Source organism: Podarcis bocagei (assembly GCF_964188305.1).
Source record: "Podarcis bocagei genome assembly, chromosome: 7".
Classification (NCBI taxonomy): Eukaryota; Metazoa; Chordata; class Lepidosauria; order Squamata; family Lacertidae; genus Podarcis; species Podarcis bocagei.
Genome location: NC_138132.1, coordinates 28662969 through 28684633, shown reverse-complemented (window position 1 = coordinate 28684633; position 21665 = coordinate 28662969). Strand labels below are relative to the sequence as shown.

General features: G+C 46.6%; 1 protein-coding gene and 1 long non-coding RNA gene across 3 annotated transcripts in view; both read left to right on the top strand.

The window, feature by feature from the left end:
- The window catches only part of LOC308592566, a 280852-nt gene that overhangs the window by 18939 nt on the left and 240248 nt on the right, over positions 1-21665 (top strand). The window lies entirely within an intron of this gene.
- The window catches only part of LDLRAP1 (low density lipoprotein receptor adaptor protein 1), a 65683-nt gene that overhangs the window by 18070 nt on the left and 25948 nt on the right, over positions 1-21665 (top strand). The window contains exons 1-3 of one of the 2 annotated variants that reach the window (XM_081204086.1): positions 8801-9009; positions 11653-11795; positions 13456-13568. In XM_081204086.1, coding sequence (XP_081060212.1) covers positions 8991-9009; positions 11653-11795; positions 13456-13568 — 275 coding nt within the window. In that variant the 5' untranslated portion in view covers positions 8801-8990. Of the gene's footprint in view, positions 1-8800; positions 9010-11652; positions 11796-13455; positions 13569-21665 lie in introns of those variants that run through there. The other variant, XM_081204085.1, reaches the window with a different exon arrangement.

Genomic DNA, 21665 nt, shown 5'->3' with positions numbered 1-21665 from the left:
TACTTGTATCTAGCCTGACCTTTTGTACAGCTCTGCTGGCCAGTTTTAGAGTTCTGTGTTGGATTCTCTGATTTATAGATTTATAGGTTTTAAGGTCATCCCACACAAATCTTTTAGCTTGGCAGCAACTACACTTTGGAACTCATTGCCTATTGACAACATACAGGCCCCTTTACTGTACTATTTCCAGTGCCTTCTTAAAACATATTTCTTTAGGTGACCATATGCAGGCATGTAAAATTATTATTATTAGCTACCCAGAGTGGCCGGGGCAACCCAGTCAAATGGGTGAGGTGCAAACAATAAAATTATTATTAGTTGAAGTTTTAATATCTTTTTGGCTTATTGTCGATTCTGATTATCTTTGGAATGTTTTTAAATACCTGTTTTTAGCTGTCTTCTATTGAGAACTTATGTATTTTTTGTATACCACTTAGAGGTTTTATTGCAATCCAATGGTATATAAAAATCTTAAAATAAATCCCAGTATTTGGCTTATGGGGTGAAGTAGTTAACTAGCTATTCTGAGCCACCATGTAGTCCGCTAGTTCCACTTGATGAATTTTGGGGCTTCTAGTCTTTTGTTTTGATAGTAGATTCAGTAAAGCCTGTAATCTGCCCTTCAGGTGGTTAGGTCCCTGCCCTGGAAGCTTACAGTCAACAGGAGATATCAACAAGGGCAAATACAAATGCAGTTGCAGATGTTGTCACCTTAAACAAAGAAATATAGTAATTGATTGGTGAGGTAAGCCATTGTTTTGACAAAGGGTGGGTTTGTAGATTGGAGAAAGTGTTAAAAACTGCTTTGCCGCCATAACAACCCGGTGAAGGAGGTTGTTCTTATTGCCGTTTTATAGGGGATCGGGAGAGTGTCAGGGCTTGAGAAATGCTTCAAGCTGAGTCTGTGACATTGGTGGTATTTGAACCTGGCGCCCTCTGGCCCTTGCTGGCTGCCTCCCGGAGATAATGAGGGTATTAGCCACCTATTCCAATGACTCCCTCTGCTTTCGGTGCCCTTGCCTTCCTTGCTGGGTTCACAGTTGAGGGACTTGGAAACGCTAGACACTAATCATCCCTGCACTCCTCGGAGGTCCAGGTCTTCTGTATTCATGTCCTTGCACCAAAGGGTTGAGTGGAAGAGGAACGAGGCGGAAAGGTTAAGTGGCTTTTGCGAAGCTGGTAGAAACTGTCAAAGCAGGGATCGGAAGGAGGGGCTCCCAGCTCCTGGCTCGTTCCTGTCCAGCCCACACAGCCTCGCATGCTTGCAAAGTGCTTTTCAAGCTGGCGGGGTGGGATGGGGGGGGGGCGTTGCTGAGCTGTTTGCAGCCTTGTAGAAGGTCACACGTTCAAATGCTCTTTATTTGTACAGCTTGCCACTTAAGACACGCCAGCTGCATCAGGCCAATAGCCCATCTAGCGGCCAGCTAGATCCCTGTGGGGAACCCACAGGCTGGGCTTGAGCTTAGTGGCATGTAGCCCACCTGCAGTTCCCAGTAACTGGTATTGGAGGGAAAGCATAGCCATCACGGCTACTAGCTCAGCCACTTTGCTCCTGGCTGGTCCTTTTTGCTGCTACAGCACACTAAGGCAAGGTTTGGCTTAGCATGTTGCCTGTCCTTAACTTGTGGTTGACCTCTCTCTTTGCAGGTGTGAGAGGGCCAGTGTGGTGTAGTGGTTAAGAGTGGTAGACTTGTAATCTGGTGAACTGGGTTCGCTTCCCCCTCTTCCACATGCAGCTGCTGGGTGACCTTGGGCTAATCACACTTCTTTGAAGTCTCTCAGCCCCACTCACCTCACAGAGTGTTTGTTGTGGGGGAGGAAGGGAAAGGAGAATGTTAGCCGCTTTGAGACTCCTTAGGGTAGTAATAAAGTGGGATATCAAATCCAAACTCCTGCACTCAAAAACTATCCTTGGCTACAGGTCGTGTTTGGAGAGGCAATGGCTTAAAAAGAACAGAGTTAAGGGAAAGCATTCAGTTGTCAACTGATTTTTAATACTGCATTCCAAGAAGTATGCTGGAACTCACTTATCTTTGAAACATTCAGACAGCTAGGTTCACCTTCTCTAAAGGGAGTGCGCTAGTGACCTCTGTGACAGGGTTGTGGAGATAGTGGAACTGGTGTTAATCACACCATCTGTGCCCCCTTTCTTGGCCCATTAGAAAATGACACGATCACCATCACTTGATGTGGTGCAAACACTGTCTTCTGCAGTGAGGCAGCAGGGTGCAAACAAAACGATTCATTAGTTTGATGGCTTTCAATCCATGTTTAAGCACTAAGGGACAATTCTAGTTGGTAGTAAGTAACTGAGCATGAAACAAGAAGGTAGAGATTATATCTAGAATGGGTTAAACAATTATATAAAAAAGGGAAATGCTGTTTTAAAAACTTCGAGAATTTTCTGCTGGTTCAAATTTAGCAATACAAGCAATATGTTTTTTGTTTGTGGGTAGCCATACTGTAATAAAATAGATCCTTAATCAATTCCTGCTTGGCCACGAGGCTCAACCAGTGGCCTGCTGGAACCAGTTGTTACTGTTTACCAGGCTGACTTGCCTTGCAGGGTTGTTGAGAGAACTGGGTTGTATGGTTGAAATAAATCTCAGTGGAACTGAGCAGTAAGCTGGATTCTATTAATCTGAGTGGTTTGTTACGTTGCCGTGTTAACATCTAAATGTGTCTCCTGCTTGACCCAACTTTCGCGTGATCCCTGACCTGCCTCTCTGTGAGGCATTCTATCTGAAAATGTAATTTAGTAAGTGTGAACATTAATTTTGCAGACTGATACTTAAAAAACAACAAGTAGTTAATGTACTTCTCTTTGTCAATACCAGCTGTTCTCTCCACTGAATGTACTGGTATGTATTGAAACTCTGCCCTTGTGGGTAAAAGCTCTGCATCCATCTGTAGCAGGTGGGAACCTTTTTCACCCCAAGGGCCACATTCCCTTCTGGGGCCAGATGCCATTGGCGGGCGGGGCCAGAGGCAAAAGTGGGTGGAGCAATAGTTGTCAACATTACCTGTCTACAGTACTCTGGTTCCACTATGACTTATGGCCTTAGTTTATCTGCTCAATCTGCCCACACAGCTGCATGACCTCACTGTATTGTGTAGTGCAGGCAGAGCTTACTGGTGAAAGTGCACAAAGTCGTGTTTATTACATTCTGTAATGTGTGTTCACTCTGTTAAAATAACTCCAGGTTCATGCTGTTTCTCTACCCTACCCCATCCCAGATCTGTCCACTTTGGCAGAGAAAGCTATAAAAGGCATAAAAACAAGACTTTGCATACTGCATTTGAACCCCCAAGCAGAAAAATCTCAATTCAGTATCGGCTGCAGAATTTCCCATCTTGAGAATCTTATTTTTAAAAGGCAAGTTTATAGCCCTTATGGCTGCAGAAGATGGTATTTAAAGTGAATGCGGGAAGAAATTTCTGTGTGGGCTCCTGTTCTTCCGAATAAGTAGTAGGAGCAGAATAAATTATGCACACTAAGCTATATGCAGATGTGCATGGCTTTTGCATAATTCACACAGGCTGCAAAATTCAACTTTGCAGAACTTGGATTTTATATGATTTCTGGACAGTGTGTGTACAGCCCTGCTTCTGAGGACATTTCTCTGTGTCCACATTTGACTCCTGAAGGACTAATTTTGTATTACGGCATAAGCTTTTCTGGACTCGAATCCAAAAGAATTCAAATCCATTAAGTTTAATCCTCCGTTGCAGATACAGATACATATGTTGTAAGCAGTGAGGCCAGAAAGAAATGAAATGTAAGAGGCACAGTGAGTCTTTACAGCAGCCGTGATCGGTGATGCAACACTTTGGCAATCCTGAGTTGATTAACATCTACAGTGTGAAAGGAAGCCATTGTCTCTATTTAGACACAAAAGACTGGTAGAACACCTGTAAGCTGTAAGCGTAATCAAGAGGCTGTTGCTAAGAGTATAATGGGAGGAAGTTGTTCCTAAGGGCACACATTAGTTCAAAATGAGGCATGGTAAACTAATTGCCCTTTAGTGCCACATTATGCTCACAATCTGGCCATTTTTATACATTATGCAGAAGCAAATCAGAGGTTCCCAGGAGGGATGTAAGAAGGCACTCTTTTCCATTCCTCCCTGCATTTGTTGCACGCACCATTGTTTCCCTTCTGCTGCGGTTAAACTTTAACCAAAAACTACGTTACTCATCTCATTGTCCGCTGTGGTGAAATGAAATTAAATACGCAAACTGCATTGCCATTATGTTAACTTTACGCCATTCATTTCCACACACAGGAAATGCGATGCTAATGTGGGGGAAACACAATCATTTGGGGACCAAAAGCAGCAGCAACAGTGAATACAAGTCATATTTGCTGGATCGATTTCTGTTCCAGACATGGGACGAATTAGCGAACATCAGCAATTTCTGTAAAACTTTCAATCAATTGTAATTTTTTTAAAAGGCCAAATAAATGATAATAAAGAGATATTAGGTTGCAGTCCTATACACCAGGTATGTGGGGAGCTGGTAGCCCTCCAGATGTTGCGGGACTATGACTCCATCACCTGCTGGCCATTCTGGCTGATGTTGATAAGACTCCCAATTCCCATCTGGAGGGCTATAGGTTCCCTTCTCCGACTATACACTCTTTCCTCCTAAATCCAGTTGAAGTCACATGACAGCTTCTGAGTAGGCCTGCATATGAGTGCATTGATTAGTGTTGGTGCACATTTACATAGAGGCCAATGGGGAGACAACTACTGAAAACCTAAAGCAGATCTGCTTGTTTGAAGCAGCTGGAGAAAATCAGGCAAGCCCAGTAAGCTTGACTGTTTTGTGTGCAGTATAAGTCCAACCCCTCGCTGCAGTTTTAGTGTGCCACATTATTGCACGCAGTGCCTTCCTCCTGAGTCATCCTGCATATTTCCCCCCTGACTAATTCTGCTTTGCAATTAGGTGGCATAATTATGAGTCATGTAGGATTACCTTGCAGGGTGTGTTGAGCTTTAAGGGGCTGGTTGTTGCTTGCTCACTTTAAAACAGACGCCTTCTTATTGTTCACAGGTGGGAATTGGTCATAGCATATTCTGCTCCTTCAATAAAACACACACCTTGATATGGAATCCGATCATAGAAACTGCTCTTCTTGTTCAAAGCTTGAGAATTTGGACAAATGTATCTTAGTCAAAGCTGCCTCTCTTAAGACCTCCCCTCTGTTCTTATGAAATCACTCTTTTTGCCTGAGTTGTCAAGCATTGTTGTTCACAACTCCTCAGTAGAAACGCACTGATATGTGCCGGAATGGCAAAAGGTCAAGGGTTCTGGGCATTGCTGGGATGCCAAAGTAATTGTTTCTGGCGTAGGCTGGAAGTTCCTTGATAAAATTGTAAGAAATGGGCTTGTTTTATTTCTGAAATTTTCTAAAAGCACGCTTTCATAGCTGTCAACTTACAGATTTGAAAATAAGGGGCCAGCAGCCTCAAAAATAAGGGATCAGCAGCCAAAATAAGGGATTTTCCGAACACAGGTATGTTCAACTTTGGAGCCCCTCCAAGCCAAAGGCAGAAAAACCAGCCAGCAGCCAAACGAAGCCTCAAGCGGTGGTTCCCACAGTGCAGCAACCCGGCAAAGGGGATGCAGCAAGGAAAACCACTGTCACCTCTCCACTGGGAAGCGCTGAGCAAAGGCGAGTCCCCAGGCAACACGGCCGATTTGATCGGCACAAGGCATGCAAGCTCCACCCCCCAGTCGTTCTCAGACTCCTTATTGGGTGAGCAACGCAGCCAAGCAACACAGTTGGAGCCTCCCTCCTCCCTGGCTGGCAGGGAAGGAGGGAGAGGAGCTGCTTCCTTTGAAACCTGGGAAATTTAAGGGACATCATCAATAAGGGACAGCAGCGGGACACAGCGCTGGGATAAGGGACTTTCCCGTCAAATAAGGGACAGTTGACAGCTATGGCATGGATCCCAGGGCAGTATAATTAAAAATAAAGAAATCGAACAGCAATACAATCAAAGCAGAATTAAATCTTAGGAATAATACACCCAAAAATATACAGCCAGCTAAGACAATACAGTAAATACATAAAACCATAACGTACCATAACGTAACCCATGATTAATTCCATTGGGTTGGATTGCTGCAATGCACTCTATGTGGGACTTCCCTTGAGGGTGAGACCTCTGCATATTATACCTGTGCCTGGAGATCTGCTCTGGTTGCCCATTTGCTCAGGTTCAAGGTGTTAGTGTATGAAGCCCTTTATGGCTTGGGACTAGTTCACTTGCAGAATCGCCTCACCCCATATACTCAACTAGTTCACTTTGCAGAACTTGCACTGTTATACGTACCACATAATGAAATGAATGTTTTAGTGCTGCAACACCTTCCCCTTGGAACTCCCTGCCTATTGATTTCAGGCACACGCCTTCCTTATATTCTTCTCAGCCCCTGCTTAAAACAGTTCTGTTTAGGCAAGCCTAGACAGACATGTAGAAGTTTCATGAGCTTTATCTCTCTTTGGCTGCTTTTGAATGTTATTTAATACTTGTTTTTAACTCCCCCGCCCAAGAATATTAATGTTTTATTTCATATTTTTGTAAGCCACTTAGAAGCTTTCTTTCAAACAGGCAGTGTACAAATTTTGTTAAATGAAATAGTAACTCCTCCCCAGGGCTTTTTCACACAGGAAGTCTGGGCAGCTGGGGAGGCTGCAGGAATGCTAGGGAAACCTTTCTAAAGGAAAGGAAAACACAAACGCCATCCTTGACCATCCTTGATGATAAGATGAGCTCCAAACCCTATGCTGCCCCTAAAATTCTCAGTCCCCTGAGAACAAAATGCCTTTCACAGGGTAAGAAAACGTTTGAGAAATGGGGGGGGGGCAGATTTTGCTAGTACTTCTCCTCCTCTTTCCTTGTATCTGGACCTTCCTTTTCAAAATCAATAGCTGCTTGTGTTTCATTTCAGATCCAGCCTTTTTCTTATTGTGGGGGGAGGGGGCGCTACCTGGCGCAGCTGCTGGAAACAGGAGAAACCGCATACAGTTACCTTCTCAGTTTCCACTAGAAGGTTTGCAGGGAGAGTGTGTCCCCAAGGCCTTTCTGAGCAAACAAAAAAACCTCTTCTCCCTTTTGCTGTTGGCATCAAATGATAGCTTGAACTGGTGCCTAATTTTAGCCTCTTGTCTCCTGCTTGGGTCTCGTTTTGCGATATCCTTCCTGCAGTTTTTTCAGAATGGAGCTTTGCTTACTGCAGTTCATTGTGGCTGGGCTACAGCTCAGTGGAGATAAATCTGCATTGTGTAGACTTCCTGTCAGGGGGGTGGTGGGGTTCATGTATTTGGAGGAATTTCCTGGTACTTTTGAGCAGGGAAGCGAAGGAATTTGGGGGGGAAATTTCATGTGAACTTGAGTCTCGCCCATTGTCCCTTACTTTTTGACAGGGATGGAGCTGAGGCCAGAATTATTATTTATTACTGTTTTAGACTGCCAACCCGATATCTCTGGTGACAAATAGCTTACAAACAATCACCAAATTCCTTTAAAATATGGTTTTAGTTGCAAACGTTCATCATTTGGGGCTGTACAGGGTTTTCCTCAGCTTTGTATTTTATGCTATTGAATTATGTTCTACTCTCTTTCAATGCTTGGTATCAGTGTTTATTTTATTGATTTGTTTTTTGGCTACTCCTTCTTCTTCTTCTTCTACATATTATTTTAGACTGTCTCCTGTAACCCACTTAGAGGTCTTTTTGTTCTAGTAAGAGTCATGGCTTCCCGCAAAGAATCCTGGGAGCTGCAGTTGTTCATGTCCTGAAGACTCCTCTTCCCCTCAGAGAGCTGCAAATGTCAGAGTGATTTAAAAATCAATCCCTCTTCCCAGGGGAACTCTAGGAATTGTAGCTCAGGGGAAGAAGGGTTGTCTGCTAGCAAACAGAACTACATTTCCCAGGATTCTTTGGGGGGAAGCCATGGCTGTTTAATATTATACTGTATTGCTTTAAATGTATGGTGCAGGGGGCTCCCCTGCCAACAATCTCTCTCACTCCCCCTCCTGCCCAGTGCTTTAGTAGTGCATACCTATGCACGGTGACAGCAAGCACGTAGACAGGATCAGAAAGAAGAGCTTGTAAACAATAAATTGCTGGCAGTGCATCCTTCTAGCCCTGGCAACTAGCCAAGAGGTAGTACTTCTGGCTCCGCGACATCACTAGACACTACACAGGCCTTGAGGTTGTGAAAAGCTAATGAAGAGGAGAGCCTGCTTAAGCCTGTGCACAGATGGTTTGTCCTTCTGATAACTGGTTTGGAAGTGGGCAGGGGATTTGAGGCTGCTCAGTTATTGTGGGAGAGGGTAGAAGCAAGTTCACAGATCATGCTGTGCAGCAGGTCGTTCCTGCCCTGTGAAATGTGAGAATTCCTCTTGAGCTTTGTATCCCGTGCTTGACTGGGTAGGCTCAGGCTGGGGGTTGTAGTTTCTGCTTTCTAGTTGGAACAGGCACCTCCCCATTTACGGGGGGGTTACGTTCCGAGGCACCACGCGTTTAAGTGAAATTGCATATATCGGGAACACTGTTGAAAAAAGCTGCAAACACCACAAACGCTCCCTCCAACCCTCCTTGCTCAAACTCCAACTCTCCACAGGCCTCAAAGGTCGGTGCAAGAGCTCCTGGGATTGCACTTGCAAAGGCTCGTGGGATTGCTAGGCACTGTTTTCATGCCATTTTTGCTGTTTTGCACTCGTTTGGGTCCGTTTTTGCTCCTTTTGTGCCACTTCCAGGTTTGCGGTGATGCACATGTTCGTGGTCATGCATGCCTTGAATGTGCACAAATGGAAAGTTGCCTGTATGTGGCTCTGAAGACTGTGCTCTAAACCAGCTTCAGAGCAGGGTTGGGAAAACTTCCCCACCCCATCGCCAGGCCCAGGGCAGCTTTTCCTCTTGAGTGACTTTCTGGAGGCTGCATGTCAGCAAATGGGTGGGCCAAACCAAAAATATGGTCCGAGGCCTGAGCAGTAAGTAGATAGATGCAGAATTATACTTGCTGATGTCTTTAGTGTTGCTACCCCATGTGGTGAACCACTAAACTTTCAGGTGGAAGCTTTCTTATTGGAGAACCTTCCCAGCAGCCTCTGCCCATTGAGTCACAGGATTGTAGAGTTGGAAAGGACCATGAGGGTCATGTAGTCTTATCCCCAGCTGGCCACTGGATCTTCCTGAGCAGGAAGGAGTATAAAGGCCTTCCTTTTCCAGCTGTGTTTGCTGGAGCAACAAAGTCATCTTGAGCTGGGAACTAGTTTGCTAAGGGTGCTGAGAGTTGATAGGAGACTCCATAGCCACAGTCCCATAATTCTCTGGGAAGAGGGATTGGCTGTTAAACCACTCTGGGAATTGTAGGGGGGAGGAATTCGCACCGTATTTTTCGCTCTATAAGACGCACATCCCCCCTCCAAAAATTAAGGGGATATGTGTGTGCGTCTTATGGAGTGAATGCAGGCTCCTTGGCTTCAGCGATAGCAACGCGAAGCCTCCGGAGCGCGGCGGGAGCTCCTGCCGTGCTCCGGAGGCTTTGGGTTGCCTTCACTGAAGGCGAAGGCAATTTGGGAGAGGGAGAGCAGCGCAGCGCCCCTTCAGTGAAGCGGGAGGAGAATTGGAAGGGGCTCCGTTTCTCCTGCCGCTTCGCTGAAGGGGCGCTGCGCAGAGAGGGGGAGAATTTTTTTTCTTGTTCTCCCCCTCTAAAACAAGGTGCATCCTATGGTTGGGTGCGTCCTATAGAGCGAAAAATACGGTAGTTTTATTCACTGCTGGGCAGTTATCACTGGTTACTAGTCATGATGGCTGTCAGACCTCACCTGGAGTACTGTGTCCAGTTCTGGGCACCACAATTCAAGAAGGACACTGACAAACTGGAACGTGTCCAGAGGAGGGCAACCAAAATGGTCAAAGGCCTGGAAACGATGCCTTATGAGGAACGGCTAAAGGAGCTGGGCATGTTTAGCCTGGAGAAGAGGAGGTTAAGGGGTGATATGATAGCCATGTTCAAATATATAAAAGGATGTCACATAGAGGAGGGAGAAAGGTTGTTTTCTGCTGCTCCAGAGAAGCGGACACGGAGCAATGGATCCAAACTACAAGAAAGAAGATTCCACCTAAACATTAGGAAGAACTTCCTGACAGTAAGAGCTGTTCGACAGTGGAATTTGCTGCCAAGGAGTGTGGTGGAGTCTCCTACTTTGGAGGTCTTTAAGCAGAGGCTTGACAACCATATGTCAGGAGTGCTCTGATGGTGTTTCCTGCTTGGCAGGGGGTTGGACTTGATGGCCCTTGTGGTCTCTTCCAACTCTATGATTCTATGATTCTATGATTCTATGATATGACCTCCAGTAGCAGATGGAGACCGTATGCCTCTGAAAAGCAGCTGTTGAGAGATCAGGAGTGGGAGAGTGCCATTTCACTCATGTCCTACTTATGGGCTTCCTGTAGACATCTGCTTGGCCACTGTGAGAACAGGATGCTGCACTAGATGGGGCCATTGGCATGATCTCATAGGGCTCTTGTTGTTTTATCTTCTGGGACAATTCCTGCCTACCCCTGCCAACTTCAAAGGTGGGAGGAAGACCAGTTGCCTATCACATTTGCCGGAGCACAGTAAAACCCTTGAAGCCTGAATGCAGCTATACTCTCTCTCCTTTCACCACCACACTCCTCAAGGCGCCCTGCCTTAAGCCGCTGTTCTTGATGAGCCACTATGGGCTGTGAAGTGGGAGGCTGGCCGGCTGAGCCATCCAGTGCAATCCAGCAGGATGTTCCAGTAATTTTGTTGCTCAGCTCTTGTGCATTGATGGAAGCTTGCTCAGAACAAAAATACCTGCTGATTGTGCCCCATGTTAATTAGTACAAATGAGACAGCTGTTAGTTCATTTTCGGGGGAGGGGGGTCAATCTATAATGAAGCATAACACCTTCACATTTCTTGGCCCAGCCATGCATATTATCCTTAGGAATTTGTTCCAACTAGCATATATTGAGGAAATCTGTTGCTCTTTCATTCCCATGCTATAACTTTGGCCGGCACTGAGGAGTCTTATGCGTACAGAATGCATCCCCAGCCTTTGCATGAACCATTGATGAGTCACAGGAAAGTCTTTAAAAAAGAAGTTATACGCAACCTCTGGGTTGTTCTTCCATATTTCCAGCTGTGCAAAACCAATTAAGGGGTCATTTTTCCTTCCTCCAGAAGCCTTTTAACAGAAGGGGTAGCTAAAGCATCCCCACTTGTTTGTGAAAAATGCAACACAGAACTAGAAGTTTTAATTATTATTTTTTATAAATTGATTTTTTTTAAAAAAATCCCATCTGCCCTGAGTGCAACCAGTTGTTATGAAACCCGAAACATCAAGTCAAGTGTCCCAGGTTGAGGGGGAGGGCAGTTGGGGCATATCCATTAATTTTTATAATGAATGATTTTAGAATGTTGTTTATGTTGTATTTTTGTACTGTTTTATTGTTGTTAGCCGCCCTGAGCCCGGCTTCGGCTGGGGAGGGCGGGATATAAATAAAATTTATTATTATTATTATTATTATTATTATCCCTTCTATCCAATCATTTAATGTTTCGTACCAGGTACCCTTAAACAATAAACCTTCTTAATTCCACAGAGCTCCCGGAAAACTGGACCGATACCAGAGAAACCTTATTGGAGGGCATGCTCTTCAACCTGAAGTACCTGGGCATGACACTCGTCGAGCAACCCAAAGGTGAAGAGCTATCCGCTGCTGCTGTCAAAAGAATTGTAGCCACGGTGAGCTGCCCTTTACTTCATATCCTCACACCCCCAAATGTCCTCCGTTACGCCTAGGCTAGAAGGGTAGCAGCCATAGCAGTATATGTGCAGCTTCCATAGCTCTGTCCTGTTGAATCCAGAGCAGCGCTTGAAAGCTGAGTTTTTGGCTCTATCTCCCATTCAAACTTCAGATAAGTTTGAAAGTTTACTGGAAATGTGGATGACTTGTGCTTTTGTTTTTGTAATTCTTTGTAGGATCTCAGATGGGGGCTCTGATTCTGTGGTCAAGTGAAGGGTGTTAGCAGGTTTGGAAAACCCCCAAAATTCACAAAAGTACAAAACATATTTTAAGGAAATTTTTGAACTAGGGGTGCAGAGGGGGAACCCCAAACAAGTGCTCAGTGGGCATGGAATTCTGGTTAGATGTTGGGAGGGATGGAAAAATGAGGAGGGAGGGAAATAGGATGGAGCGACTAGACGTCTGAACAGCAGCACTTCACACTGCAACTTTCTGCTACAGATCCTACGTGTTAACACTTCAGTTCGGCCTATAGCCATGCACTCTAAACTTATGTTCAAGAACAGTAGGGAAACTCGTTCAAGTGACATTAAAAACCATTAAAATTCAGTTCATAAAACAGAAAGCAGTTCATAAAATGCATAAAATGCTTTGCAATTATAGGAAATTAGCCAACATAAAAGTGGCCTGATTTATAGCAAGTTACTAAAAACTTGCTTGAATAAAGGAGGCTTTGCATATCTTGCTAAAAATCTGTAGAGTTATACTTGGGCGGGTTTCTTGTGGCAGTGGATTGGGGTGGCAGCTAGCAAAGATCCTGATGTTTGTCCCCATCAAATGAAGAAAGAGGAAGAATATCTTAAGCAGGGGCCCATCTGATGACCTCAATCCATAGGAGGGCTCCCATGGGGTGTGGAGGTGTTTCATGGGGCCAAATAAACCGCTACGTGATATATTTGAATTTTATTGTTTTGTATGCTTCATTCAATTTGTTTTCCTTGAATTAGTATGAATCGTGACATTATGAAGCCTCATTTAACCTCTGCAGTTTTCAAAATTCGCAAAAGAGTTTCTAGGCCACGGATGAACCTGCGGCTCCCTGGGTATTTTTGTTGGTCTCCAGTTCCCACTAACCCCAGCAAACATGGTCAGTGGTTGGGAAGTTGACGTCCAACAAAACTGGGAGGGCAACAGGCCCCTCATGCTCCTGTTCTAGGCCATATGAAAGGCTACCTCTCATGTGTTACCTGCTCCTGCAGCTCAGCTATGTGCTGTGACTTGCATATATTCTCCTGGTGGATAGGAGGAGAAAAGCTCATTGTTTGCAAAACCAAACCCCTTGGTTTGTAAACCAGGGTGTTTTCATATTAGAGAAAGAAATAAGAATATGCTGAAGAAATGAGAACCTGCAGCCAAATGTTTCATTGCAGAGCGTCCCTGTTCAGTGCCTTGCTGCACGATACTCTGTTCTCTTCCTCTTCTCACAAGGTTTACTGAAGAGGAGCAAAATGGTGGAAAAAAACATTTGCAGGTTTGGGGGCTGTTTCCAAGTAACAACATCTGCCTGTTATTCCTGTACATAGTTAATATGTGACTTTTAGATAAGTTGATTTATCTCCACCAGACTCATGAAACATGTTGAATGTTTTCTTTCTCAAGGCAAAAGCAAGTGGCAGAAAGCTTCGGAAAGTAACCCTAAAAGTGTCTCCCAGAGGGATAATCCTCAGTGACAGTGTAACAAACGAGGCAATCGAAAACATCTCAATATACAGGTACGTTCCATTTGTAGTTTTTAAAGACGCAGAGTAAATATTTAAGGCACGTTGGTAAAACTGTGAAACTGGCAGGTGCAAGGAGCATGGCTTTCTCAGTGGTGGCCCCACACCTCAGATTCCCTTGCCAGGTTAATAGATACTGGCATATGCCCTCTGTGTTTATCCACCACTTCACACACATCCCTCCACAAGATACTCTAAACTGTATACTGGGTGGGGCCATTGCTATACAAGTTGAGACCCCCTTTTTGAACTCCCCTGAACTTGCCCCTCTCCCCACTTTCCTTAGGCTTCACCAGTCTCCTTTTATAATAGGCTCACCGCTTGGACTTCTCATTCTATCCACTCCTGTGCTTCTCTCAGCTTTCCTCTTTCTGATTCCTCACCAGGCCCATGCTTCCCACTCAGTGTTTCTGCTTTATCTCTGCACGCTGAGAGGAGAGGCATGACCTCCAGACTGACCTGATTTATTGCTGGTGGGTCTTCCTGCAAAGACTTACACAGGCACAGCAGCCTCCTCCTCACAGCCTCATTGTTATGTGCAAATGCAGCCATACAGTCCCGTAGCACTTTAAAGACTAACTCATACGCTGTGGAAAAGAGCCGCACTTCATCAGATGTGTTACCCCCAGTTGAAAGGTGTGTGTATGTTTATAGGCAGCCCTGTATAGGGATGTTTTTAATGTCTGATGTTTCACTGTGGTTTTATCCTCTACATAATGATCATAGAATTGTAGAGTTGGAAGGGAGCCTGAGGATCATCTAGTCCAGCCCCCTGCAATACAGGAATATGCAACTGCTACAATACAGGGATTGAACCTGCAACCTTGGCATTATCAGCACTGTGCTTTAACCAGCTGAGCTATCCTTCTTAATTTGTTGGAAGCTGCCCAGAGTGGCTGGGGCAACCCAGTCAGATGGGCAGCATATAAATTTATTTATTTATTTAGGCTGCAAAGGGTAGTGGGGGTAAAGAAGTAAAGAGTGGGTTCAGATAGCATGAAATGCAAAAATTACAATTTGTGATAATTCAATTGAAGCTTAAACGTACGCTGATAAACATTGCAGCCATTTCCAATAGCACTTATTTGGTGATGACTCAGTCATCTTAGCTTTGCTGAGCTAATTAGCGCCTGCAGCAGGACAGGAAGCCTTCGCTGTGATCATCCCCAAATGAATAGAATCAAATGTCTTGATAAGTTCTCGTTCTGCAGCTTCATGCTGTAGCCTCCCTTTGAAATCCCCTTTGCAGGAGAATTGAAACCAGGGGTGGCTGGTAGGCAGAAGGCAGAAAGGTCAACAGTTGGTGGAGCCAAAGCCAAGGAGAGTCAGAGCCAAATAATTCTTGTTTCCTCCCCATCCTCCTCTCTGCTGAGTTCTATAATGGCAACGCTGAGAGTAAGGAGGAGGAAGCTGACAGCCAGGGCCACCCTGGGACTGGATTTAAGTAAGAAAGCAGGTGGGAGCTGTCAGAGGCCTTCAGCAGTTTCCGGGAAGCTCGGTCATTAGTTGAAAGTAGTTCTGGGTGACGTCTGTGGCCTTCTTCTTCATGGCCTCTTGCGTACACTGTGTGGAAAAAATCAGTAATTTCAGAGGCTACCAGGAGTGGTATTTTACTCCTAAAGATGAATAAAGTTTGTAGATGTCACTTAGGAGGGCCCCTCTGGAACCCGTTTTCCCAAAAACACACTAATTTTTTGCTTGCTGAATAGATTTCAGAGTCTCTACTGCTGTTACAAAAACCAGCATTTAACAGCTTAAAAAACCAATTACAGGGGAAGAGGGAAAACATAAGTGCCTCTTATAAAAACAAAGCACTGTGAAGCTCCATGTAGGACAAATGTAGGCCACACCGGAGCACAACAAGACACTTAATGCAATGTAAATTAATTTTGAATGTATTTTAAACCCTGGAAAACTCAACTGGTAGATCAGGCACTGCTTTCCTCAAGAGGAACAGCCCCTTGCTCATGACAAAGGGATGCTTGGTACAACTTTGTGCTATGGGACAGCCATTTGAGGGTATTACAGTTTTGGGGACAACATCACTAGTATTTTTATGATTAATTTATCACTCTTGCACCATCAATATGCATGGTGCTTTGCAGAATACAAGAAAACATAGGAAGCTGGTTCGCTCACAATGCTAGGCCGTAGTTTTTCAACAAACCACAAGTTGTTACACAGATGACTAAACCAAACCATGCTTTTTTTCTTCACAATCCTGTCGGATATGGACATCGTTCTGCACATTGGTCAGCAAGGCCAGTTTCTCTGTCACACTGCTTATCTATGAATGCCCTTCCAAGAACAGATGAAATACCCACAGCTGTTTTTGTAAGACAACCTTCTGCAACCTCCTGCCTATGAGAGGTGTTTTGGACTTCATTTCCATTACCCCTGCCAGTGGCTAGGTTTCTAGGTGCTGGTTTCCAACAAAATCTGGAGGGCACCAGATTGGGGAATGCTGTTAGAAAGGCATCCCTCAGGCACCAGCCGTTATTGGCTTGTAGAGTTCAAAGCTGTTTTTCACCCAGTCCAAGGGAGCGTCATCCTGCCAAAAGGGATGTTCCTCAGCTCATGGGCTGAGCGCCTGTCGTCATGCTGCTTTAATGATGCTTGAACCTGAGAGAGTTTGAGGATGATCTTCGCAGGCAGCGTTTTCTCAACACCTTTCCATCAGTTTCTCTTTATCATTTGCAGCCAAGGACCACAGAGAATTGGGGGACAGCGCTGGGGTTTGGAGGAAGTGTCAAAATGCATTTGCAATCCCAAGATGTGCAAGCTGAACTTGTTTCTTCATCGAGTGGACAGCTCGCTTCTGAGTTGTCCTGAAACTTAAGTGCGCTCTGACACAGTGCTGCTGAATAAATAAATGACAGACTATAAACCCCCAGGGCAAGATTTATCCTCTCCTCCTGAGAAAGGTCATCAGATCTTCATCAGGCTTGGTGTGGGGGGAAAAGATAATTCAAGATGCACTGACTATGCTGCTTTGAACTGCTGCTCCCTGCAAGCGCTGAGTGATTTTCTGCTTCAAGTCATGTTCTTCTGTTGCAAAACTTGGGGTGAATGCATGTGTGGTCCTTCAGGCATTTCTACCTGGCCTCTCCCCAGGTCACGCACCCTCCCGAGCCTCATTCTTCACTAGGCCTGATTTGAGTCCTCCTTGTGCGTTTTTGGCACACTCATTGCTATTCCCTCTTTTGCCTCTAGCCCTCTCCTGAGGTTCAAGAACATAGAAAGCTGCCTTATACTGAGTAAAACCCTTGGCCATTTAGCTCAGTACAGTCGTACCTTGGATCTCAAAATGCCTTGACTCCAGAACAATTGAAACCCAGGAGTGAGTGTTTCGATTTTGGAACGATTTTTCAGAAGCCGAATGTCAGGCGTGGCTTCCGATTGGCTGCAGGAGCTTCCCGCAGCCAATCAGAAGCTACGCTTTGGTTTCCAAATGTTTTGGAAATTGAACGGACTTCCGGAACAGATTCTGTTAGACTTCCAAGGTACGACTGTATTGCCTATGTTGACAGGCAGTGGCTTTCCAGGGCTTCAGGCAAGGTTTTCTCACAACCACACCTGGAGATTCCAGGGATTGAACCTGGGACCTTTGCATGTAAAGCAGATGCTCCACTACAGCTATGGCCCTTCCCAACTAAGAGCTTAGGGCTGATGGGAATTGTAGTTGAAAACATCAGTAAGACACCAGGTTGGTGGAGGCTGGTCTGTCCTTAGTAGCAGTGGCTCTGCAGGAGTTCAGACAAGGGACTTTCCCAGCCCTTCCTGGAGATACCAGAAATTCCACATGGGGTCTTTCTACCATTGAGCTACAGCTCTTCCTCAACTCAGAAGCGAGCGCTCCACTTGGATTGGAAATGTGTTTGAAGCTTCCCTTCCTAGCAACCCCAGCCTTGCTCCCCAACTGTCTGTGGTCCTTGGCTACAAGCAGGAACAGCAATTGGTAGAAATGTGCTGAGAAGCCTGATGAAGACCTGGTAGCCTTTCTTAGGCAGGGAGAATGAAGCCTACATCTTGCCCTGGGGATTTATAGCCGGCCATTTTTAAATACAAAGTGGCCCATTTTTAGGCTTTTGTGTAATCAGGGCATTGATGGGTGGGTGGGGGGCAATAGCTGCTAAGGAGTAGTTGGCTGCTCCAAGCACCTGGCGTGCGCATCACTCACTCCCATATTGGTGGGCAGATAAGGTGGCCCCTCCTGGCATGATGCCCATACTGGCCTTCAGCTTCTCTAACAGAATGGGGTGGGCACATTGCAGAAGAGCAAGAGTTGGCAGGATTTCCTGAGCTCAAAGTACTCTTCCCCACCCCCGCACACTCTCCCGTTTTAAAAATGGAAGCACTCCTTAGAAAGCAGAGCTTTTGGGAAGATGGATGGGTATTTGTTTTTCTGCATTTCCCTGGCGTTATAAGATCTCAGCCTGGAAAATTGCATTCTCTCTGCTTTGATCTGATAAGCAAACTCTATGAATCTGTGCATGGTGTGTGCCTGAAACTTTCATTTGTTTCTCTTATTTGTAAGGCAAAGCCTCACAATATAAGTGCTGTGCTGTTTGGTGCAAAGCACTGAGGTTTATACAGTACTGTATTAGAATTCAGCATCCTATCAGCTTCTGTTTTGTTTTTTTTTTAAGCTTCTAAGCCTTATGGTGAAAATATTAGCTGCGAAGTAAGTGGCCAGGGACAGATCATCTCAGAAACTACTGTGGGGAGGCTGAGTTGGATTTCCAGTATTGTGGGTGCTTTATATTTGCCTGGGATAACTCAGTTGGTGGAGCATAAGACTCTTAATCTCAAGGTCGGAGGTTTCTCTTGCCTACAGGGAAACACTGGGCACAGCTGAGAGAGATTAACCCCCAAAACATGGTGGGTGCTCATGGCCCATGGCTCCCTATTGTTGGTGCCACTGGCTAGGGGCTGCTCAGTCAGGGCTTCAATCCTGTAAGGAGGCAAGACAATCCAGGAGTCCCATTGGGAAGCAGGGCACCTCTTCTAATGTTCCTGGCTTCTCCCTTTCTCACTTCATACGCTGTTCCTTCAAAGAACCTGGTTCTAAACCATGTAGAGCAGGTATGGCCTTTAGCCAGATTTCATGTGGGTGCCAAGGAGGCAGAAATGGTGAGAAAGTGGCTGACAGAGACAAGGTGTTGGCAGAAATAGGGAGAAAAGGGGATGGCCCCAGCCTCTTTGGTCTTCAGCCCCACCTCCTGCTGGTGTGTGGCCCCTGACAGATTACCTCTGAGGGAATGTAACCCCAGACAGAAAAAGGATTGCTCTCCCCTGGTGTAGTGCTTGTGGGCCCTGCTTTTGCCACTTACCATCTGGCTTGGGGCGGGGCCTGGGGCCTCATAAGGACTGCGTGCTGCTTGCGGCCTGCTGCCCAGGAAGACTCCCTGAGTGAGTGCTTGTGGGTCCTGCTTTTGCCACTTACCATCTGGCCCAGGGCGGGGCCTGGGGCCTCACAAGGACTGCGTGCTGCTTGCTGCCTGCTGCCCAGGAAGACTCCCCTGAGTGAGTGCTTGTGGGCCCTGCTTTTGCCACTTACCATCTGGCCTGGGGCGGGGCCTGAAGCCTCACAAGGACTGCGTGCTGCTTGCTGCCTGCTGCCCTGGAAGACTCCCTGAGTGAGTGCTTGTGGGCCCTGCTTTTGCCACTTACCATCTGGCTTGGGGCGGGGCCTGGGGCTTCACAAGGACTGCGTGCTGCTTACTGCCTGCTGCCCAGGAAGACTCCCCTGAGTGAGTGCTTGTGGGCCCTGCTTTTGCCACTTACCATCTGGCCTGGGGCGGGGCCTGAAGCCTCACAAGGACTGCGTGCTGCTTGCTGCCTGCTGCCCAGGAGGAGTCCCCTGAGTGAGCGCCTGAGGGCCCTGCTCCTCCCTGCCACTTACCACCTGGCCCGGGGCGGGGCCTGACAGGCCTCACTAGGACAGTTGTTACTGCCGGAGAGGCACAGAGTGTTTTTAAAATGTTTTTTAAAAAATTTTCTTTGGATTTTTTGGATGTGGGGGGTGGGGGTGGGATGGATGTTTGGTTGGGCTTGGGGAATTATTATTTTTTTATTTTGATGTTTTTGTAATTTTTACATTTTTTTTGTTTGTATTGTTTTATTGGTTTTGTTTGTTTGTTTAAGGTGTTATTTTGTTTTTAGGGGGAGGGTTCAGGGCTGCCGGGGAGTGGGCCCCAGCCCACAAAATGGCTGGGGCATGTTCCACAGGGGGGGATGCACTGGGACAACCGATCTCAGTGATCACGGGTAGGAGGAGGAGTTACGCTAAGACCAGACCATGTCATTACAGAGGAGGCAGGTTTAGTCGTTGTCTGAGGACTATCCCTGCCTCCGGGTCTGGTCCTGACCGGATGGATACTAGAATCAGCAAGGGATACCCACATGACCTGAAGGTGCTGCTGTGCAATGCCAGGTCCATGATTCATAAGACCACTGCCATCCATGACTTGATCATGGATGGAGGATTTGACCTGGCATGTGTAACAGAGACTTGGTTGGATGAAGCAGATGGGCCTGTCCTTGCCGCTGCTTGTCCACCAGGTTTCTCTTACGCACAGCAACCCAGGTCACGTGGGCGGGGAGGGGGGGTTGCAGTGATTTTTAGGAAGTCATTAGTTTGCACCAGGCGTCCTATTGGGAAGACCCAGTTTTCTGAGTGCATGTTCTGGAAGTTGGGCAATAGGGGCAGTACAGGATTCCTTTTGGTGTACCGACCTCCCCGCTGCACCAAGGATTCCCTGCCCGAGCTGCTTCAGGTCGTGGCGGATGTTCTCCTGGAGACACCTAGCCTGGTCGTCCTAGGGGATTTTAACATCCATGCCGACACGACCTTACAAGGGGCCGCTCGGGACTTCGTGGAAAGCATGGCCTCCATGGGGCTGTCCCTGAATAAGTCTGGCCCAACCCATAGCCGTGGACATGCCTTGGACCTGGTGTTTACCTCTATGGATGTTGGTGATCTGACACTAAGTAAAAGCGAAATGAAAGAAGTGCCATGGTCAGATCACTTCCTGGTGCAACTGGACTTCTCTGCGACCCATCCCCTCTGCAGGGAGGTGGGACCAATTCGGATGGTCCGCCCCCGCCACTTAATGGATCCAAATGGTTTCCAGAGAGTGGTAGGGGATGCTTTATCCCATGTTGATGGCCTTTCAGCCGATTCCCTGGTGGCCCGCTGGAATGTGGAGTTAACCAGGGCTATTGACTGTTTGGCTCCGAAGCGCCCTCTCCGATTGCATGGAGCCCGGACAGCCCCGTGGTTTTCCACGGATCTGAGGGCAATGAAACAATCGTTGAGACGGCTAGAGCGCCGGTGGCGGATAACTCATTCCGAATCTGACCGGACACAGGTTAGAGCTCAACGTCGAGCCTACCAAGTGGCGATAGCGGCGGCGAAGAAGAATTTCTTCACCGCCTCTATTGCATCTGCAGAAAACAGCAGCAGGAGACTTTTTCAGGTGGTTCACAATTTAGCGGAACCACCTGCAACATCGGGGCCCAGTACGGGCCACATGTTCTCCTGCAATGATTTTGCAAAGTTTTTTGCAGATAAAATCGCCCAGATTCGGGAAGAAGTAGACTCCACCGTGGGAGCAGGGCCGGGGCGGGAGAGTGCTAGAGTTCTGTCTAGTCAAGTTGAGTGGGATCAATTTCAATCTGTTACCGCGGAGGATGTGGACAGGCTGCTTGGACGAGTGAAACCAACCACCTGTCTCCTGGATCCTTGCCCATCCTGGCTTATAAAAGCTAGCCGGGAAGGACTGGGCGATGGGCTTCGTGGGGTGGTGAATGCTTCCCTCCGTGAGGGAGCCTTCCCAGACCCGCTGAAAGAGGCGGTTATTAAACCGCTTCTTAAAAAACCATCTTTAGATGCGGCCACGATGGCCAACTATCGCCCAGTCTCAAATCTTCCATTCCTGGGCAAGGTGATTGAGCGAGCGGTTGCCGAACAACTCCAGGCACGCCTGGAAGAAGCGGACCATTTGGATCCCTTCCAGTCGGGATTCAGGCCTCATCATGGGACTGAAACTGCCTTGGTCGCACTGGTTGATGATCTCCGGCGGGCTA